Genomic DNA, 21,614 nt, shown 5'->3' with positions numbered 1-21,614 from the left:
AATTTGCAATAACAGTTCAACAGTCACCATATAAATAACATTAAGTCCTTAAAATAGCTCTTTCTGTTGTTACAGTACTATACTGTTACCGTAAAGGTAAACGGACAACAAAAAGTATCTCACACACACACACACGGACATTTAGCCCCTTCATGCACCCTGTAACCTGATAAGACGATAAGCTGTCCACTGTAATAACCGCTGTCCCTGAAAGGGTTAAGTACAACACATTCAGTATCGCCAGCTAAATGCTGACACATTAATCTTTACATACTATTGTTTAAGGTCACATGAGAAACTGAATTTTGACCCAGAAGCAACCTGGACACAGAAGTGGAAAGCAAAGAGGTTTTATATTCAAATATACCAACTAACATTCTTAAGAAAAAACATCCAGATTGATATATCACAAATGATAGACAGAGCGCTGCACACAGAAACTTTTAAGCCAAAGTAACAAATCATTTTCAAGTGGGATTTATGTTGCTCCAGGGTTCCCCACACACGTAAAAAAAAAGGCATTTTCAGCATTTGTAATGGTTACATAGTGTTAAGTTGTAATGTCAACAATGAAAACACTATTTTGGAGTGTCAAACAGACAAATATCATTAACATTTATTTTTCCTTTGTTCAAAACACTAGAAATCGGGCATAGACTTCTTAAAAAGCACTATTTAAGTAATTTCACGGAGGTATGAGAAGTGTACCCAAAGTACAAATAAGAGATTTGTAGTACAGACGCTCCCCGATTTACGAACATTCGAGTTACGAACAACGGTACATACAAACATTTTTGCGGGTACAGGTATGTCGAAAAATGTTCTCGGACAGAGATGCTGTAAGTTAGATTTTGTATTGCGCGCCTTTTTCCGAGTACTGTAGTGCTTCTTTGATGCCATACAGTGCTACTGCATCATTTATGATGAGAAAAAGAAGAAAACTGTGCAATCGTCGTTAGATCGCTTCTTTCGGCCAGTTTCTACTACACCCTCCAAGGAAGATACTTGTCAACCCTCATCTTCTTCTCCTGGACCCTCAACTTCTTCCTTCATTGATGTTACGGAGGAGGAAGTAACTCTTGAAGCCCATTCCACCGGCGACGAAGACCCTCTTGGCCCCATGAGATAAAATCCTCCTCTTCCTTCTCCTCCCCCTCCATCATCTCCTTAAGCCTTCGAGTACCTGTACATCTTCCAAAAGTAAGTTAAACTTCATTTTATTATACTTATATAAACCTTAAACATACATTCCACACAAAATATAGCACTGAAGCAACTTACGAACGAATTCACCTAACGAACGATCCTTCGGAACGTATCTCGTTCGTAAGCTGTCGAGCGTCTTTATTCACTCAGCCATTAAGTGGGAGGGGCCACAGATTCTCGCAGCCATTGCATGATGGAATTTATATGTTTTTCTGTCTTGCAATGGTCTTCATATGGTCCATTTTATACCATTGATTTTTTCAGTGTGCAAGGGTAGTGACTACTTTAGGTCTAACAATTCATCCGGAGGAGTTCTACCAATTTCTTAGCCCTTCCTGCATAGAGTTTGCATGTATGGGTTTTCTGCGGGTACTCCAGTTTCCTCCCACATTCCAAACCCATGCATGGCAGGATAATGGAGCACTGAAAATTATCCCGAAGTGTGATTGTCAATGTTCATCTATTCTGTGCCTTGCAATTAATTGGCTGGCAACCAGTCCAGGGTGTACTCTGCTTACTGCCTGAAGACAGCTGAGATAGGCTCCAGCACGGGCCACGACACATGTGAGGATAAACAGATTACAAAATGGATGGGTGGCTTAAAACCGCGACAAGATGGACTATATCTTGCTTTTATTAGTAACTCTTTTTCTGAATATGAAATCCCATTTATCCAAATGTAAACTGAAAGTAAATCCACCTTAAAATGAGTCATGTAGATATTTTTAAAAAGTGTCACTTTCTTGTAAAAGTGTATTAAAAACTCTAATATGCAAGTTAATTTAAAGACGTACAGATTGACCAGTAAAATAATAAACGCAAGTAGAATTTACTTGAAAATTAATATTTCACACATTTAAAAACTCGTGTGGTCTCAACAAAGAATTTTTTTTCTTTTTTTTTTGCGTTACTTGAAAATTAATATTTCACACATTTAAAAACTTGTGTGGTCTCAACAAAGAATTTTTTTTATTTTTTTAATTTTTTTTTGCAACTACTTGATACTTTGATGCAATTCGTTGCCTTCCATTTTCTAAGTAGATTGAGCTCCAATTTTCTTTTCAGCAGTTGGAAAAGTGGAATTTGATTTCCAGCCATTGTAGTAAATACAAATTTAGACTGATAAACTACATTCAAGTCTACACTACATACACATACAGTTGGAAAAGTGGAATTTGATTTCCAGCCATTGTGGTAAATAATTTAGACTGATAAACTACATTCAAGTCTACAGTACATACACATGGTTTAAAACTACAAAAAACACAGCAAATTGATGTACATTTTGCACATGACTTTAAATATGTACCAACACAACGCGAGCGGTGTTTCGGCCTAGTCTCCTAATGCTAAAAAGACCACAAAAGGAGGTGATCTCTTTATGCGTGTATGCAAATGATGATCACATTGTTGAAATCTGCTTGTCGGCAATATTGTACTAGAAAGAGATGCAGGACAACCAATGCCATCTGGACAACTATACACCGTCGGGAGCTGGCCTATATGTGCTGTATGCTCCAGAGCAAGCCAGTTTATAAGAGAAGGATTGAAAATGGAGGAGAAAGAGTGGGAGAAAGAGCAAGCCAGTGATGCAGTAGGCATCAAAATATACACGGATTAGAGCCCTGTATACCGTAAGTAATTGAGGATGGACACTGAAACACACCTACCAGGGCCCTCTAGACTCACGTGTTGATGCAATACTTAAGTGTACCTGTATTCTCCTTGCACATGCTTTTACCTACACATTTGAGGTCTTAAACTTTCTTTACAACAGTGAAACTGGGAATGGTGCCCACATGAAGTATTATATTATAGGAAGAAAAGTACAGTGCATTTTCTTTCAGGAACTGAATATAGCATCCTGAATAAATAACGTAAAAGCTGTTCCACATTATCTCATCTGCTAGAATTTAAAATGTTGTCCTGACATTAAAAGCAAAGATGCATTGCCAGAAATAACTTATGATTATTTTTTGTCTCGTCGACCTTGTATAGGGCACTCTTTAAATATACACTGTCTTGCCCCTAGATGTCATTACACAGACATTAAGCGTTCATTTTCTGTATTAAAAATGATGATACATTTTAATAAACAACAAACACATTTTAAAGGGGAAGTCAAGCCCAATTTGCAATACGTTCTATGCAGCCCAACTGGTCAAAACACGGCATTCTGATGAATGTGTTTGTGGAATATGAATCAACCGTGTCAAGGGGGCGGCCATTTTGCCACTTTCTGTCACCTGAATATGACATCACAATTTCTCAGTGTTGAGGTAACAACCAATCACAGCTCACTTATTTTATTCAGCGAAGCCATGGTTTGTTGCTTAATTCATTTTGCCCAAACGGAGCCCTACAGTGCCACCTGTTGGTCCCAAACCGAATCATGACAAACGTAGTGTAAAGAAAAACTTTGGGTTGACTTCCTCTGTAAATAGAGTTGGGGTTCTTTTTTGTGACAACAATTATTTTCAGACATCATAAATTTAAAGTGATTTGTGATTGGATAAACATGAATGCGTAGTTGGAACTGCCGCCTACATATACAACAGCTTCTGCCTTCGGCCGCAGAGTGAAATCACACGTTTTCAGGTCACAGCAATGCGTTACGCATAATACGCACGTTCCTAATGATAGTTCCGCTGTGCAAGAAGAATTACAATTGTTGTATATCAGAAATAATAATAAATAGAGGTCATTTCGTAAGTAACTCGAAGTACCACTGAATTTATTAAGAAAGGGTTTGAAGAGATTTTCATTTACAATAAATTCTTTCTTATTGCTGTGTTGCAGTTTTTCATACATTCACAACATACTTGCTTTGTGTAAGTGCTGCCGTATATGGTCAGAGTTGATTCGGGTGAAGATTTTGGAACGTGTCAGTTACGCAACAGACCTGTGCATGTGGTCATTCCTGAGCCCATCAATGAGCACCTCGGAACTCGACCAAGGTATTTGATTTATTGATCAATTGGTTATTTAAATAGTGTGAAAATTCCACCTTCAGGTTAGGTTCAGCAACAAGTGACTGAAAGGTCATAGGTATAAATTACAAAGAAAAATGTAATATCTCATTGCACAAGCTTTTCTAAATCATACTGTAGCAACTGACACAGGACTGACAGTCAAACTTCAGTGTGTGGCCTTCAGTGGACATCTGTGTCCCTCACGTTTGGGAACATTGGCAGCAGCGAACTTATCGGCAGCTTTTCTAGATGATCGAGCATATGAAAGTAAAAGTTGTTGAAATGACTCATCAGATCGGTGAATGAGAAAAAGTGTTGTCAATGGGGCACATGTACCTGTGCTACATATTCTGCTTTTTAAGCTTCACCACAACATCACTCTGAAACAAAAATCTCCCCATGAGACTCTCGGGAAAGTCTAACATTAAACTACCGGTAATCATGTTTTTAAGAACCTTTGACTGGTCTGTAAGGTTGGACCTCATAGGCTTGACTTCCCAGCAGTCTGGAATGCAGCAATTTCCGTGAAATAATACTTACCATGCCACTGAATCAAAACGGCAATACTGTATTTGATTCTCGCATCAAACTTTAGACGTTTTTTTGCTCTTTCATAAAGCAATTTGCACTGTGCTCAAGAGCAAGATTTTTTTTAACAGTTGTTAGGGGTATGCAATTTATCACTGCAGATTGAGCGGTCTGATGTTACCTATGAGTACTGTGACAGAAGATGCCTGTGGATCTGATCTAGCAAGAAGCCCGTGTGAAGTCATTTATGTTGAAGCACTTGCAGTGTCAAACTGGCTTAAGGGACGATGAGTGAACATTTTGCAACCAGATGAACGCAAGATTGTCATTATCATCCTGCACTGCAACGCCTGTTCACAGGTGCAAGCTGTTGATCAATTCCATACAACATAGATGTGATACGGTTCTCAGAAGATGTAGTACAACCAAATATTAGGTTAGTGCTTCACAGGAATGCTAAATCCTCAAGATGTTTCTGTTTGTACAGTAAATATTTGAGTTTGTAAAGAAACGTGCAGCCAGTGCTAACTTTTGTAGAGCCAAATATTCATTTTTTTTCCCCAAATTTCTGTAAAGTAGGAAAACTTTCGGCCCATGGTTCAATCTTATCTGGACATGCTAGATGTACCGGACCCCCACTTTTCCTAACGTGAATGGCAAATTTCTGAATAACATGATTATAATTGCTTTATCGATAGTTTAAACCATATTGGCCAGTCATTTTATTGTCATGTGTTCCTATTGCTTCAGCGGCACTATCACGGTCTACATAGATCACAATACTGCGTTGGGCTGATGTGGGCAAAAAGTAGTTTTTTTTTGACAGAGATGTGCTGCTTTTAATATTGTAACATGACAACTTGTCACGTTGCGTGGTGCTGGTGGACCCCAAAAAGCAGACAGGAGGGAGGAGCAGGGTGCACTTGAAGTGTATTGATAAAACACAGAAAACTAAATCCAAAACAAACAAAGTGTTAACAAAAAAACAAATCCAAAGTATCAAACAAAACCATGGCCGAAACATGACTGAGAACAACCATGACAGTAGCAAACAAAAAGCCACAATGAACGACACTGAGTGGTCGTGCCGTGAGTCCTTTTATACTACCGGTACTAATCACATAACAACCAACAGGTGTGCAGCTGCAGGGAGAACCCTACAGTGCCACCCGTTGGTCACAAACAGAATCATAACACAACTATGATATTGTGGCAATTTGAATATTGCAATATCACCATCATGGTTACATTCCTATTCCTAACATTACTGTTCCCCTAAAAAATACAGTACGATAAACAGCTTCCAGCTATGAATGCACACTATCAACAAAGTTCAAATCAACCCAAAACTTGTCAAGTGTGTAACTGTCATTCACAGAGCAGCACTATCATTATCTGATGCCAATATATCAGTACTGTACTGTTTGACATCATTTTATTGATATTTCGATCCAACCTTGCATATGCTGTCACTTGCTCCCCAGCAATCACAGAGCCTCTTTTAAACACTTTGTTTCTGTCTATTTAATTCATGTGGTGCACTCTATTCTATTTTTGGACATTATCAATTACTGCTGTTGGCTTTTGTGCAATACTTGTGATTCATGTGTTCCTTTTAAATGTTATTATTCCCCATGCCCATTAAAATGAATGACCAAATGAAGAGCCTTACTTTTTTTTCAAAGATTAAGAAGAACTATGGAAATTAATGATTCAAAGGATGCACGAGATTACAGTTTCCTTCAGGCTTTTTTTTTCCTGCTGCTCATACAACGCAGACGCTTGCTGCTTTGCTTTTTCACCTTGCATGCAATTGTATTGCATTTTTTATCCATCCATCCAATTTTCCGGTCCGCTTAATCCTCATAAGGGTCACTGGGGGTGCTGGAGCCTACCCCACCCATCTTCGGGCAGTAGGCAGGGGACACCCTGAACCGGTTGCCAGCCAATCGCAGGGCACACAGAGACAAACAACCATCTGCGCTCACACTCACACCAAGGGACAATTTTGAGTGTTCAATCAGCCTGCCATGCATGTTTTTGGAATGTGGGAGGAAACCGGAGTACCCGGAGAAAACCCACGCAGGCCCGGGGAAAACATGCAAACTCCACACAGGGAGGCTGGAGCTGGAATTGAACCCGGTACCTCTGCGCTGTGAGGTCGACGCACTAATCACTAAACCACGGGGCCGCCTTACATTTTTTATTGATAGGCTTTTTTTTTCCCTTCTAAAGAAATCAGAATACATAACTCTTGGACTCTTGGATTTTCCACTGGCAACTATCACAAACCTCCTCAGAAGTTGGCAGTGTGAGAGACTAAAATGCACTGCCTGGAAGTGTAAATGAACAACTGGGGAACGAAACCACATTCCAGATGTCTTAAAACAGTGGACAGGATTAAGCTGACAGACAGCTGAGCCTGTTGATACATGAATAAATTGTCCAGGAGCCCTTGTTGGAATTTGATATGGGATAGTGGTCAACCTGATCATCAACAAATAAATGAGGGACCGGATTGGGCCCAGCTGAATGTCTCACCACCGAGGAAAAAAACAGCCGTGGACTGCGGCTGCATCAAAAAAACAGAATGAAACAGAAATCTCTTCAGAACACGGACATTCAACCATCACCTTAAGGTGGGATTCAGCACCAGTGAAAGGGATCGAAGTGAAACATTCAGGCCAAAGAGGAGAGCTATTCGGCCTCAAACGTTGATAATCTATAAATGATGTCAAACACTTTTACAGCAGGAAGAATAAGTGTTTTACCAATGACATGTGGTACAATATCTCTGAGAAAGTCATGAAGATCGCAACTGAGCACCCAACTGTGAAATCTGTAATCATACACACAGGAGCTTTTCATGTCTTGAAACGGCATATTATGGTGCTCCTATGCAAAGTGCAATCTCTGAGTGCTTAGGTGTTTTTCAGTGGACCCCTGCCCACAGTACAATGAGGAGATGAAGGCTTTAACAGATTAATGTCGCTAATAAATGGCTGAATGTGTGTGTTTCTCACTCAGTGAACTTTGACAATTTTCCATTTTTTTGGGAAGACCGACACCTCATCAAAGCAAGATGGGATATTTCAGAATAAACAATGGGTGACTGATTTAAAACATTCTTAGTGTTCATTACTCTGCTCCACTTTCCCAAAACAACAGACAAGACCATGAGGAACAACAGGTAAGGGTGTTTCTCGGGTATCACGCTGAATAAAAAACAGAAACATAGTGAATCTAATACTTGACCCAAACAGATGAGGCCCTATTTTCGTGACCTGTACAACTCTAGCACAAGCTGCAGTGTAACTGTATGCATGGATGATGTTTTCTTTTGTGCCATTGTGGGAGTGAACTCCGATGACTTTTTTCTTGGCCAATCAAAGCGGCTCCACTCATTCCCTTTAAACTTGGCGCAGGAGAGGCAATCACTGGAGACGATGCAGAAGAACGAAGCGTGCAGTTTGTCCGTAAGGAATTGTAAGCAGACATGTCATCTGCAAATAAGATGACATAAAGTTGGCCAGGGATATCACCAGTGGCATTCCGTCAGGGCCAGCAAGGCCTTCTCTGCTGGCCTAAACATTCTCAGAAAAGGAAATTTAATAAATTTCCTTTTCTGAGAATAACATAAATTTAATTTGTTATTTTATTTTCATAAATATGTAAACAAAATTATTCTCTGTATTCTTTACGTCATATTATTTCCACTTAGTCGAGTGGCTTTCAATGTTATTTTAAATAACATTGAAAGCCACTCGATAAATAACTTATTTATTATGGAAGAGTTTTTAACTAATCATATTTCAGCTAGCTTGTGTTGCCAAGTAAATAAATTTGCTCGGGGCCTTCAGATTAAACAAAGCAGGCCCCTGTGCGCTGTAAGTGAACGGGCACAGTCAGGTTGCAATAGCCAATCAGATCACGAGTCTCACACTCGTGATCTGACTCGTCTGCGTGCTACGGCCAGCTACAAGGCCTTAGGTCGAGACTGGCCGTGCGCGTTCGGTGATTGGATTCGCGCCGTTTCTGTTTACTGAGAATTGTATCCTGACTTGTTCAATAAAGATTCTTAAAAAAAAAAAAAAAAGATTGGATTAGCGCTTGGGAGAGCTATCACTGCATTTTAACCTAAAATGGCCGAAGGAGAAGACGTTGATCTGGTTGCAGAACTACTTTCCACACAATTTTCAAGACGGGTCTTTCACGAAAAGCTGGATATTGTGCGAAGAGGTCGCCCAACTCCTGCGCTAGCTAGCCTGTCCCAGCAAGGCGTTTCCTTGCTGGGACAGGCTTTGTCCGTCATTTTCAGACGAGCAATTATGAACGGTACCCGGGGCTCACAGCCTCTGAGAAACACTGCAAATTGTACTGCTGGGAATGCCTATTGCTTGCAACTGACCGGTGCGTTTAAAAACGTTTGGGGACACTCGCGTAGATCTGCAGCTCAGTGAACAGGCACTACATTGGTGAGTAAATGAATTTTATTTTACATTTCTTCTTGTCATTTTATTTCGTTAGTATTAAATTCATGGTAACGAAATAAAATGACAAAGATACAAAAATGTATCAAATAAATCTGCTCACCTGCAATTTATAATGGCGCATTGTAGTCACCTTCGTGCACGGAAGTTCCTTCAATCTCAGCTGCTCAACATTTTCAGTTATTTGCTGTTGTATTGCCGATTTTCAAAATGCAAATGATCTCTTTGCTTTATTTTCAAAGAATAGTTTGTTTTGTTATTGTTTGGTTGGTGTCTTATATGAAACTGCGACATTGCGCAATTTATTGGACAGACTTGTTTAAGATCACACAGCGTAATTTGGGTGGCATTTTATTTCGTATTTTTAAATCATCTTTTTATTTTTGACAATATCTGTAAATTTAGTTTCCTGCTCTTAATTGTGAATGCATACTTGATGGTTTTAAATGCTCCTGAAATTAAGTGCTGCTTGACGAGCCTACATTGTGTATGAATGTGACGTCACTGAAGGCCTAAGATTGAAATGCACGGCCCGCCACTGGATATCACAGATCACAATCGTCTTCTGCCCATATTTTAAAACATAATAAAAATGATGATAATACCGTATTGGCCCGAATATAAGATGGCCCTGATTATAAGACGACCTCCTCTTTTTCAAGACTCAAGTTTGAAAAAAGACTTTTTGAACACCAAATAAATTTTTATACAGAAAATTATTATAGTACATCTGAAACAAATGATTATAACACTATATTTGAGAGAAAAAGCATGTTATTTTGCCTCATTCAAATCTTAATATCTGAACATTTAAATATGTAAACTAAAGTGCATTCACATTCGTAAATGAATGGCTTCTGGTTTTTGAAATATAAATTACATCATAAGTTTTCCTCAGCTGCCGGTTAACCTGGCCGATCTTCGACCCACTTTTCTCCAGATTGTCGCTACGTTTCTCCATTTTCTGTTATCTCTTCTGTTATTTTCTTCTCTTTTCTTTCTTACCGCTATTTTTTAGTTTTCTTCTTCGTGCTACCGCTATTTTTATTTTTATTCTTTGTGACAGGGGTTCACTTTGGCCTGGGGAGCCAAGTTCAGAATTCGCTTCAAGGATATCTGGCGGCATCTAGTGTCGTGAATGGGTATAATGTCTAGACCCCGAATATAAGACGACCCCCACTTTTTCAGTCTTATTTCAATGCCAAAAACACCGTCTTATATTCGGGCCAAAATGGTAATCATGCGTTCAATGAATTTATTTCTTCAAGGATCCACGGGGTTTGATGCATGCTGTTGTTTATGAATGTAACGTGATGCCATCCACCACACATACCAGTGGAGCGCAAAATTTGTCTGCCTGCGCCTTGATAAAATTCGTCAAAATTGCATTACACCACCTTAGACCTGCTTTTACCGAGTCTTAAGTCCGGTCTACTTTCTGTCACTGAATTGTCAGGTGCTCGGAGCATGTGTGAGAGAAACTGCTCGCAGTCCGTTGGAAAGCCCAGAAAGGCACAGTGTGGACTGTGAAAGTCTCAAATGCGGTAAACTAGACTTGCCCCGCAAAAATTAAGATATGCCCATTTTTATGCAGAGTGGATGTGCGTCGGTCTACAAAAATACAGGCTATATAGTCTTCCTTTGCCCCCTGAAGACCACACCTCTTCTATCACCGGATTTATCTTTGACTTCAACCACTTCACCACACAAATTGAATCATCGTGATCACTACAAACACCTCCAAGTCACCCACCACTGGACTTAACTCAAACCTCAACACAAAACTCATTGTCTCCGAATGACTTGCTTCTGGGTTTCACTGACTGATTAAGAGCCTTGTCAGTATTGGAATTCAATTTAACCCACACTAATCCTTCATTTTCTCAACACTTAGTCCTATCTATACTTTGAACCCGCCCATTCCAATACTCACCAATGACTGCTGACTCCCCTTTTCCCCTATGAAGAAACTTAGGAGGTGGAAATATTTTGGGGAAATGAGGCAACGTTCATGGAGACGTCTACTTCAGATGACGTAACATCAAAATAGGTTCAAGGTTTCTTTTTATCCGATAATGGTCTTATTTTGAATGAAGAGAAAATCTCTTACCTCGGTGACAGTTTGGGCTGTCAATTCAGCCTTCCTCGGAACTGTCACTCCTTCCGGAATTGTACAGTTCACACTGCATGAAAAAATCAAATGTGTTTTGCATTTGGGCAAAAGAATCGGAATTGAGCTGCAGTGTGAACATAGTCTAAAACAAGCTCATGCCAACCTAAAACACCTTGGAGGAACAATAAGAACATAATGATTTTGAAATCTTGAACTCAAATGAACTTTTTGATAAATATCAATCAGGTTTCTGACCTCATCACAATCGAGAGACCGCTCTTATTAAGTACTCCAGGATATATGTTTGAACACTGATGCGGGAAAGATGTCTGTTCTACTCTGATTGGATCTCAGTGCAGTGTTTGATTCAGTTGATCATACTATCGGATTGGACAGGTTGTAAACTTGGGTGGGATTAAATGGAACAGTCTATGGTTCAGGTCTTAATTGGAGGAAAGGAGTTATTTTGTGACCATTAAATTTTAAATCTGATCAAATGGCCGTGGCATGTCAAGGGTCTGTCATTTGACCCCTTTTGTTCAGCCTGTGTATGCTACCTTTGGGTCAAATTCTTCAAAAGGCCAATATTGGGTGTCATGGCTTTGTATACAATACAAAATTATATCTATAAATGCCTCCAAGTGACAACAGTTCAATTAAGGTATTTTGTCACCGGCTAAAACAAATGAATCACTGAATGAACCAGAATTCCCATGCATCCATCCATTTTCAACTCGCCTTATCCTGAATGCGGCCAGGCGTTGGGGGTGGGTGCTGGAGCCTCTCCGAACTGTTCTTCAATTAAACAAAAACAAAACAAAGACAATTGATTTTCACAATAAAGAAAATAGGATTGCTGAAAGTAATCACTTAGACTCACCATCTTTAAAGACCAAGGACCAAGTCCCAAAACCTTGGTGTGCTGACTGATTCGTATGTGACATTCAACACTCATATCAAATCAATGAATAAAACAGCCTCCTTTTACCAGTTGAGAAACATATCCATGTTGAAGGCTTGCACACTCCAAGCAGACAAGGTGAAGCTTCTCCATGCTTATACCTCCAGTAGACTTAATTATTGTAATGGTTTTGTGACTGGACTCTCTCAAGAGAACATCAAACAGCTGCAGCGCATTCAAAATACTGCTGCTCGAGTTCTGACCAGAACATAAGTATGACTCTAGTCCTAAAGTCTTTGTTTGTCATTCACTCTCAGTCAGATGCAGATTAGATTCAACACATTCATGTTGACAACTGGTATCTGTGAGAAGATCTGCATTTGTTTATATGTCATACTGTATCGTATCATATCATATATCATGTATCATATCGTGTATCAAATCATATCCTATTCGTTTCTTCCTGTCTGATCGTCAATGACAGATGAGCTGAAACAGACGGAACAGTACAGCGGGCAGATGTTTAGTAGGATTACACGTCTGCTCTCCATTTCTCATTTATCTTCCCTTTCTTACTGTCTTAATGGTGCTTCTCTGCTTTACCGTGTAATGTGTGGTGGTGCCATATAACAGAGGCAAATGTGCAGTCATTTGGAAATTTTTCTGCATTTAGCAGCCATAGAGAGTGTAGTTTAATTCACTACACTGTTCATTAATAGACTCAAAGGATTACAATTTGTGAATTGGGAAGGGATCGAAGGTTTGTAAAGTCTTCCTGCAGCACTCACATTCAAACATTGTGATTGCCTCAGAGAGCTCAGACCAGAGCCTGCCTGGGTCTTTGTCCTATCAGAGAACAGCTGAAGTTGACCTCGGCAACATGTGGACCGCAATAGAATGCAGACAGACACTCCCACTTCCCATCGCCTGACATACTGTCGCATATTGCACCACATCTTAAGGAATCAGTATGCACGTGTCACTGTTAGTTATTCAAAATGTAAAGGATTTGTAATAACCATCACAGAAGCAGAAATGTGTGTATCAGTGACCATATTTATATTCGCACGACAGTAACTTTACAATTCAAAATGATAATTTCTTACACCAGTTTTGCTTTGCTAAGTATCCTTGCATGAACTAAAGAGCACCTGTGAGAACTAGTTGGGGAGATCAACCACATGTGTTTAGGGTGAAGTTTGTATTCTACAAGAAACAAGTAGAGTAACTCTTTTTAATCCTGAGAAACAAAGCTTTTGGAAAACTTAAAAGATGTATTTTTTTGGCCTGTCTCACTTGGATAACGGTATCTCATGCACTACCCTTTCACCAAATATGGAATGAGAGAAACAATATATTATATATAATATAATATACAATGGGGCGGCCCAGTAGTCGAGTGGTTAGCACATTGACTTCACAGTGCAGAGGTACTGGGTTCAATTCCAGCTCCAGCCTTCCTGTGTGGGGTTTGCATGTTCTCCCCCGTGCTTGCGTGGGTTTTCTCCGGGTACTCCGGTTTCCTCCCACATTCCAAAAACATGCATGGCAGGCTGATTTAACTCTCCAAAAGTTGTCCCTAGGTGTGAGTGTGAGCGCGAATGGTTGTTTGTTTCTGTGTGCGCTGCGATTGGCTGGCAACCGGTTCAGGGTGTCCCCCGCCTACTGCCCGAAGACAGCTGGAATAGGCTCCAGCAACCCCGCGACCATAGTGAAGATGAAGCAGTTCGGAAAATGAATGAATAAATGAATAATATACAGGGTTGCAATTTTTGAACATACTATACGAAAGAGGAGAGAATCCACGTGTCCTTTCACCGCTGGAAAAGAGACGTCATGCTCAAAATGCACACACGTCTGCTCCAAGCTAAGTTTGAAAGTAACCACGAAGCTGTGGAAGCTTCGTGTTTTGACAAATGTGAAAGAAAGACACGAAGCATTGATGAAAAAAAGAGATTGGTTCAGTTCACTTCTCCCGTCCCATGTAAATCCGCTTCATTTCCAAGCGGCGACTCTCGGTTCCAAATACGCATCGGCGCTCTGCGCCAACGCTCCTCTCTCCTCATCCTCAACTTCAAGCCATCCATCCAGCCGCACCGACGTCGACTGTCCAACAGCGCTGACGTCTCCACTGAACAAAACGGGGTTGTGAAAAATGCTGCCCATTACAGGCGCAAAAAACACAAGCGCCCCAGGTCTGTCCAGCACCGACAGTCAATGGCGCCGACATTCCTCCCAATCAAAATCTGTGCTGGTACAGGCGTGCTGCCGAGAAGGCGCAACCACCACTAGAAGAGGTGTGGTCTTCAGGGGGCAAAGGAAGACTATATAGCCTGTATTTTTGTAGACCGACGCACATCCACTCTGCAAAAAAGCAAGGCTCTTGAAGAGCACTTGCAGAAGGCTGCCTACTGGGGCGCCTCTTGGAATAATGGGAGCAGCATGCGTCTTTAATGAAGTCTCAATTACAGTTCTGATTTTTGGGGTTTGAATCTCGGGTTGGGCCTTCCCGTGAGTAGTTTTAATGTTCTCGGGGGGCTTGCTTGTTTCTTTTTTGTTTTTGTTTTTTTGTTTTTATTGGGGGGGGGGGTACTGTGCCCTAATCCTACATTCCAAAAACATGCACTCAAAACTGTCCATGTGGAATGCAATGGAAGTGTGAATGGTTGTTTGCCTATTTGTGCCCCTCAGGTGGCTGGCGACCACTCCTGGGGTGTACCCTAGGTGGACCTCGCTCGAAGTCTGATTGGGTCCCGCCCACCCATGACAATAATGGTGACAAATGGTTGATATTTCTTCACCGTTTCAAAACATCTGTGTTCATGTGGACATGGCCTGAATGAAAGAACGGGTGTGAAACAGCGATGTTAGATTAATTGTATTTCATTTATCGTTCTCTGCTTTTAGATGTACAATGAATGTACTAGTGTGACACTACAAGGACTTCATTTACATACATAGCTTGCAATCAAAGTAGTTTATCATGCTGAAGAAACCAGCTTGTTTCTGTTCGCTGCCTTGAAGTTAAGATACCAGCCTCAGGACGGCGCGGCCATAACGCATCCACAGCTGCTATCACAAACCAACCGTCAGCATGACTCCTCCAATTACCAAGGAATACATTGTGTGTTTCCCCACCTCTTCAGAGGTTTGTGTATTAGGACACTTCCTAAAACAATAAAAGTGGGGGAGACGAGTGAAGTGTTTCCAGAGCTGTTCGGAGATTGTAATGGATTACACTCGTTCACTCTCCTTGTGCACAAATTAAAGACAATTCTGCTTGACTCCTAGTTTCTGTTGTGTTTTTCAAAGTTTGTCTTAAGGGTCTGATTGCCTGACAAGCGAGTTGACTGCAAACGTACATCACCAAAGTGTATTGTATTTTCACAAATATTGATTTGTATTGAAAATGTCCAAACAATCTTTGCACAGGCAGCGCCATGGATTTCCTCACTATCTGCGTTTTCTTTGGCCCTCATACCCATATCCTTTACCACCTATCCCAGCTGACTTTGGTTGACTGGTCACCAGCCAATCACAGGGCAGATAAAGACAAAAAAAAAAACAACATTTGCACTCACATTCACGCCCATGGACATTTTAGAGTCTTCACTCGACTCATTAAATGCCAAGAACAATTTAAGTTGTCTATTAGAAGCACAACGTTCCGTGCCAAGGTCGAGTATGTGTCATATATGAAAAAAGTGCAACAATGATGTTGGAAAAAGATTAAGATGACAAGGTCATCACGTGAACAGCCACAAATAGCTGACAGAGCCTTCCTGGTGTGTTGGAGTCAGTCCTGTGTTTGTACCACAAAATAGTTTATTATTTTGCAATCAAAAGCCTTTCCTAAATGTTGAATTAGCTGAATCGAATGAAACCACTGTTCAGATGTTAGAAATGGCACTAAAGGAAAATTATTCACAGTCACTGTTTTGACTGATTTGTTTGTTTGCACAAAAAGCTATTTTTCTCCAGATATTGGTCAAAGCGCCTGAATATCTTAAAACATACCTATGTTCGACTGCTGATTACTAGACACTGGAAAAACGTATAATCACTTTTTTTTTTTTGTTAATGTTGTACCTACTGTGTGAAACTACACTATATTCTGTGGGTTTTCAAAATTCAGCCAAAATACCGTGTTTTCCGCACTATAGGGTGCACCAAAAAGTCTTGCATCTTCTTAAAAGCTCACCGCGCGCCTTAAAAGCTGGTGCGCCTTGTGTATAGTCATTACGGTAATATGTCGACCCCAAAATGGCTCCTTGCTGGAGACATACTTACAATGTTATTCTGTAACTTGCTGTTGGTTCAGTGAACTGTGTCGCTGCTTTATTAAATACGTTTTTGTTGCAGCTCTGAAAGAAGGAGAGCTGTGGTGTTGTTTTTTTTTTTTTAAAATGCACACTTAATTAATGGTTTTCACAGTCTCAAAGTCTTTTGTCCATCTCCGTGCCTTCTGTTTCCGTTCGACTCGAGAGGCATTCATGACCGCCTCGGAAAAACGTAAAGTAACGATGCCTTCAATCAAACTACGAAAATTACAAATAATGCATCAAAACAGAAAATCAAGCCAGGAAATCACAAAATAAATTCTCTAGCCCCCCCGACAGAATTTATTTTGTAATTTCCTCGTTTGTGAATACACAACAAAGGAATAAATAACAAAAACTTCTGAGACAGTCCAGTCTCCAACATTTAACTAACATCTGATCGTTCTCTTGGAGCTATGATCAAGGAAATGCCAAGGGGAGTTGGGGTGGGTGGGGCTATAGAATTTATTTAGTGTGATTTCCTCGCTTGATTTTCTGTTTTTATGCATTATCTTCAATTTTCATAGTTTCATTGAAGTACTGTAATTGTTCTTTTGCGTTTTTCGAAGGCAGTCATGAACGCCTCTCGAGTCGAAAGGAAGGAGGGTAGTAGTCTAGTGGATGCATTGTAGATTGCGCCTTATAGTCCAGTGCGTGCAATATATGAAAACATTTTTAAAAAATAGGCCATTCATTGAAGGTACACCTCATAATCCAGTGCGCCTTTTAGTGCGGAAAATACGGTACTCGAAAATTGCTGCCACTCTTGGGCTGTGATGAGCGTAAATGACTGCCATTGAATGAAGTACAGTAACCTAACGTGCATGTTTCTGGAAAGCGGTCCTAACCAAAAATAAACTGGGAAAAACAATATCAGGACAAACAGAGCATTATAAACCTGAGATTCAGACTGTGAATCTCAAAACCATGAGGCAGACGTGCTAACCACTAGGACACGTTATGAAATATCTTACACTAACATCCAAACATGTCGCTGAGTTCCAATAGCTCACTGAGGCGACATGCCGGAATTTGTCAGTTTGTCCAATAGTGTGACCATCAGAACGATATTACACAAACTGAATGTGCTGCATTTTTTTTTTGTGGGTAACCCTGGATGACAGCCATGTGAAAAGCACAGAAACACAAACTTAAACGAATGCTCCCTGAGCCTACTGCTGAGTGTGAAACACCTTGCAAGGTTCCTGCCGGGCTGTTTCATGATTTCATGTGTCTCACCCACGTTCATGGCATCACAATCAGATTTAAAAACAAGATAAGAAAGCATTGTTTTTTAACATCTAACCAAGAGCGGTTGGGCTCAGATGTGACCCTAAACTGTCCTTCTGCTTTGAAAAGGCACTTTATACACTGGACACATGCTGGCAGCAAGGGCCGTGCTTGACTTCCTTCCACGTCAGGAAAAGGTTATCTATGACTATTTCTGTCGTTGTCACAATAAATGCATACAAACTACAGTATTTGTTGAGGAAAAGAAATACCAACAGTGTCGACAAATAGGCCAGTTTTGAGCAGTTTTACAGTGTATCTTCCTCCAGTACAGAGTGTGCTGTACTGTACCAGAAAAGATTGTCTTTGCCTCTACCCTCTTTACGCCTCCTCCTGAAAGAGAAAAGATCTTCCAAGATATATAGATTTGTTTATTTGTATGTACAAGCCAAAAGCTATTTAGATCCTATTTATATACAGAAACATAAGCCCCTTCATGTAAAATCCCCCTTGTCCAGAGACAATGCATCTTTTGCCTGAGGTAGAGGCATTATGCGACAATTCAAATACTTGATTCATTACCCACAGCAGGCAGTCTTTGCAGTGCTATGCTGAAGTATAATTCACTCTCTGGGTTAATTTTTTTATACACTAATCCACTACTTTGACACACAACATCAACATCGTCACAAGCTGAGAAATCATCACCATCGTCATCACCATTCTCATCATCCTCATCATCCACCTCCTTCATAACATCACAATCCAGCATCACTGTAGCAGATGCACTGATATACAGTATGTGTCCTCCTGCAGTCTCTGGGTCTCCTTCCTCCTTTGGTCCATCACCATGACGATGGGAGCCGGTTTCATGAATGCAGTCACTAGGCAACCAGCAGCAGCAGAACCCTGCTATCATGTAAAAGGAAGAGCAGAGAGCCTGATCCAGTGTTGTTCTGCACTCTGCCTGCCAGTTTACTCTTGGATCTATTAATATGTTGAATTTGTATTCAACAAAATCTTCTTATATTAAACTCACTCAAATTAGACTGACAGAGAGACCGCTATAGTGAAACAAATATGGTTACAGTCAACAAAATGTGATCGCTATGATGCTGTCACAGTTGGTTGTATATTTACATCAAGAATTGTCTCGATTTCCAGTGAGTCAATTATTATCTCAGCACAAGTACTGGAAGCATGTTAGTATATTTAGTGTTAAATCAAGGCACCTCTACTTCATAGCAAGTCTTATTTCAAGGGACCAACAAAGGACAGAGCACCATGTATGATTAAACAAATGCCCAAAGATGAAGCACATCAGTCTACAATTTAGATGACGAATTGAGCACTCAAATGCAATTGAATGTCAAGGTGCTGGAAGGTATTCTTCTTTTTTTTTCCCTTAAGAATAAAATAATCAGGCTGATGAATCTGACAGGATAGCTAATTGTTTTACTCTGCGTGGGAAAATACATTAGATGTTGAGAGAGAAGACCACAGAAATAAATCATCCCAAAAACAGAATAATGGACAGTTTTGAAAAATGATATTAAATGAGGCTTGTCAGAAGCAAGAACAAGGCCCAGCTAGAAATATGTATTAATAGACTCCTTCTATGAGGCAGTGTAGACAGAGGACATTTGAAATGTGTTGCAATGAAGATGGTAATGAAATATTCCCTTTGATAGAAGAAGCCTTTTGTTGCTCTCGTGTTGCTTTAGAGCCTTGCGAGTCAGAGAGAGTTACAGCACTGGAGCTAATCCAACAGAAGTGTTACCAGACTACAAACTGCAGCACCAATGGAGACAAACCATTCGGCGGACACAAGAGGGATGCATCCAACTTGAACTAGTACTATAAACTATGAGGCACAATGGCAATTAAGCTCCATAACAAGTGAAGACAAATATATTAGCTGATAATACAAAAACTCAAAAGGTGGAATGATTTACCATTTAACATGTGTGCATGAAAAAAACACAGTAGAAACCTTGTTGGTTTCGTTTTGAGATGGGTTTAATTAAATTGCATCACGCACACACACACACACACACACACACACACGCACACACACACACACGCACACACACACCCTTCTTGCAGTCGTGGTTGCTTCTTTGTATGTTCAGAAAGGACATGTGAAGTGAACCTTTTGATGTGTTTAAGAGATATGTACACAGATGTACACTGTTTATCTGCCCAATGCCTATTCCTTCTGCAGCCTGTTGCAACGCCAAAAGAATGAATGACCATGAGAATTAATTTGGGCCATAAACATGCAAATGCCCATGATGGATGCTGGACAAGGAAATTGAGAATTTCATAGGTTATCGTCACCATTATTTAGTGGTCCCTTCCTGGATCATACATTATGCACCAATTGATATTAGTTGTCCATGATTCTTGTATGTCACTTATCCTACCCATGCTCAATTTAAAGAACAAAATGGTGCAACATCCGGAATTCTATGCAATCTGTCACAATGTCGCCTCTCATCAACTCATTTCAATAAATGTATTTGTCTTACGTTGCAAAGTAGAATAGTTATCCATCTTCAGGCTGCAAGTGGCAGTTGCAATTCTCGGAAAAAGAAGGGAGAAACAACGGGGGTGCGGGGCGGGGGGAGACAACCCTGTCGTGGTCCGTAGAGAGACGCGTTTGTTGGATCAGTCAGACGAACCAAGCAGGGGTGACTCTCAGACAGGTACCTTGACCCAGTCCACCAGCCGCATCTTTAACGCCCCCGTAGCCAGAAAGCGGAGATGAGCTCATCAGTCCGGCTCGTCTTCAGCATCGCTCGGTGGTTTAAATCCAGTCAGTGTCGCCAGTCAGATGCCTCCGGTCAGTAAATTAAATGGAGATAAATGATTACACGGTGCCCACCGTGCATCCATGAAAGACAATTCAAGATGCACCAAAGAGGAGGAGATATATTATGGAACCCAGCGCGGGAAAAAGCTATGTCCTTCTGCGCGAGTCCGCTGCATTCAGCGGGAGCGTTTCTTCCCATCTATCTCCCTGAAAGGAAGGGGAGGAGGGAGCGGGAAGATGGATGAAGATGGAACGAGGACGTGGAAGGTATGTTAGAGGGTGAGCGTGCACCATGTGTGCGCCAGAGAGAGAGCGAGACGGGCAGGGGTGGGGGCATCGCTGAACAAAAAAGAATCCATCTTTTCCAGTCTTGGCGACAAGTTGGAATCAAATTTCCTAAGGTGAGCATAACTTTCACATACTGTATTTGATGTAAAAAAAATGCCTCATAACTTGGTTTCTACTTCACATTGTTTAAAATGGATTGGAAATAGTTGCATTTCGTGTGACGTCAGGTGGTCACATGGGCTACACCACTTGGGTTCATTTATGCAGTATTTAACATGTGGTTGAAGATGTACGCAGCGGGAGTGACGAGCTGCATGTGATTTTTTGGGGGGGTTTTTGGACTGGTGAGTAGCGCAGCTGACTCCATTCAATCTAAAACATCAGGCTACACGAATGTAGCCCAATTTTGAGCTGACAGACGTCTCGCACAGACTAACATCATGTCACGTCGCCGATTTTGAGTTGTATTGACGCGTCCTCAACCGTGTAGTGTGACATACTCAACAATTGGTCATGAGGCATTTGTGATGACGAAAGTCTGGCGTATGAGAATTTTTATTTGTCTTGTCGCATAGTGTGACATGTCCTCCGTCGTCCTTCAATTCGTTTTATTGACCAAGAGGAAGACAGTTGCCCTCCTACTATGACAAGAGACTGGGCGTGACGCATTCAACTACAATGTGGTGTAAAATATTGAGAAAGTAAAGTGAACAAAAGGGGGAATATTAATGCATTTGTAACATTCTGAGGAT

General features: G+C 40.7%; 1 protein-coding gene across 5 annotated transcripts in view; it reads right to left on the bottom strand.

The window, feature by feature from the left end:
- lrrc7 (leucine rich repeat containing 7) overlaps nt 1-21,123 on the bottom strand; it is a 98,619-nt gene extending 77,496 nt beyond the window's left edge. For 3 of the 5 annotated variants that reach the window (XM_019864693.1, XM_019864694.1, XM_019864697.1), the window contains exon 1: nt 20,291-21,123. In XM_019864693.1, coding sequence (XP_019720252.1) covers nt 20,291-20,315 — 25 coding nt within the window. In that variant the 5' untranslated portion in view covers nt 20,316-21,123. The remainder of the gene's footprint in view (nt 1-20,290) is intronic. The other 2 variants (XM_019864695.1, XM_019864696.1) reach the window with 1 other exon arrangement.
- Nucleotides 21,124-21,614: the final 491 nt, after the last annotated feature.

Source organism: Hippocampus comes, unplaced genomic scaffold (assembly GCF_001891065.2).
Source record: "Hippocampus comes isolate QL1 unplaced genomic scaffold, H_comes_QL1_v1.1 scaffold172, whole genome shotgun sequence".
Lineage (NCBI taxonomy): Eukaryota > Metazoa > Chordata > Actinopteri > Syngnathiformes > Syngnathidae > Hippocampus > Hippocampus comes.
The sequence above is the reverse complement of the archived record's forward strand: the minus strand, read 5'-3'. Positions and strand labels throughout refer to the sequence as shown.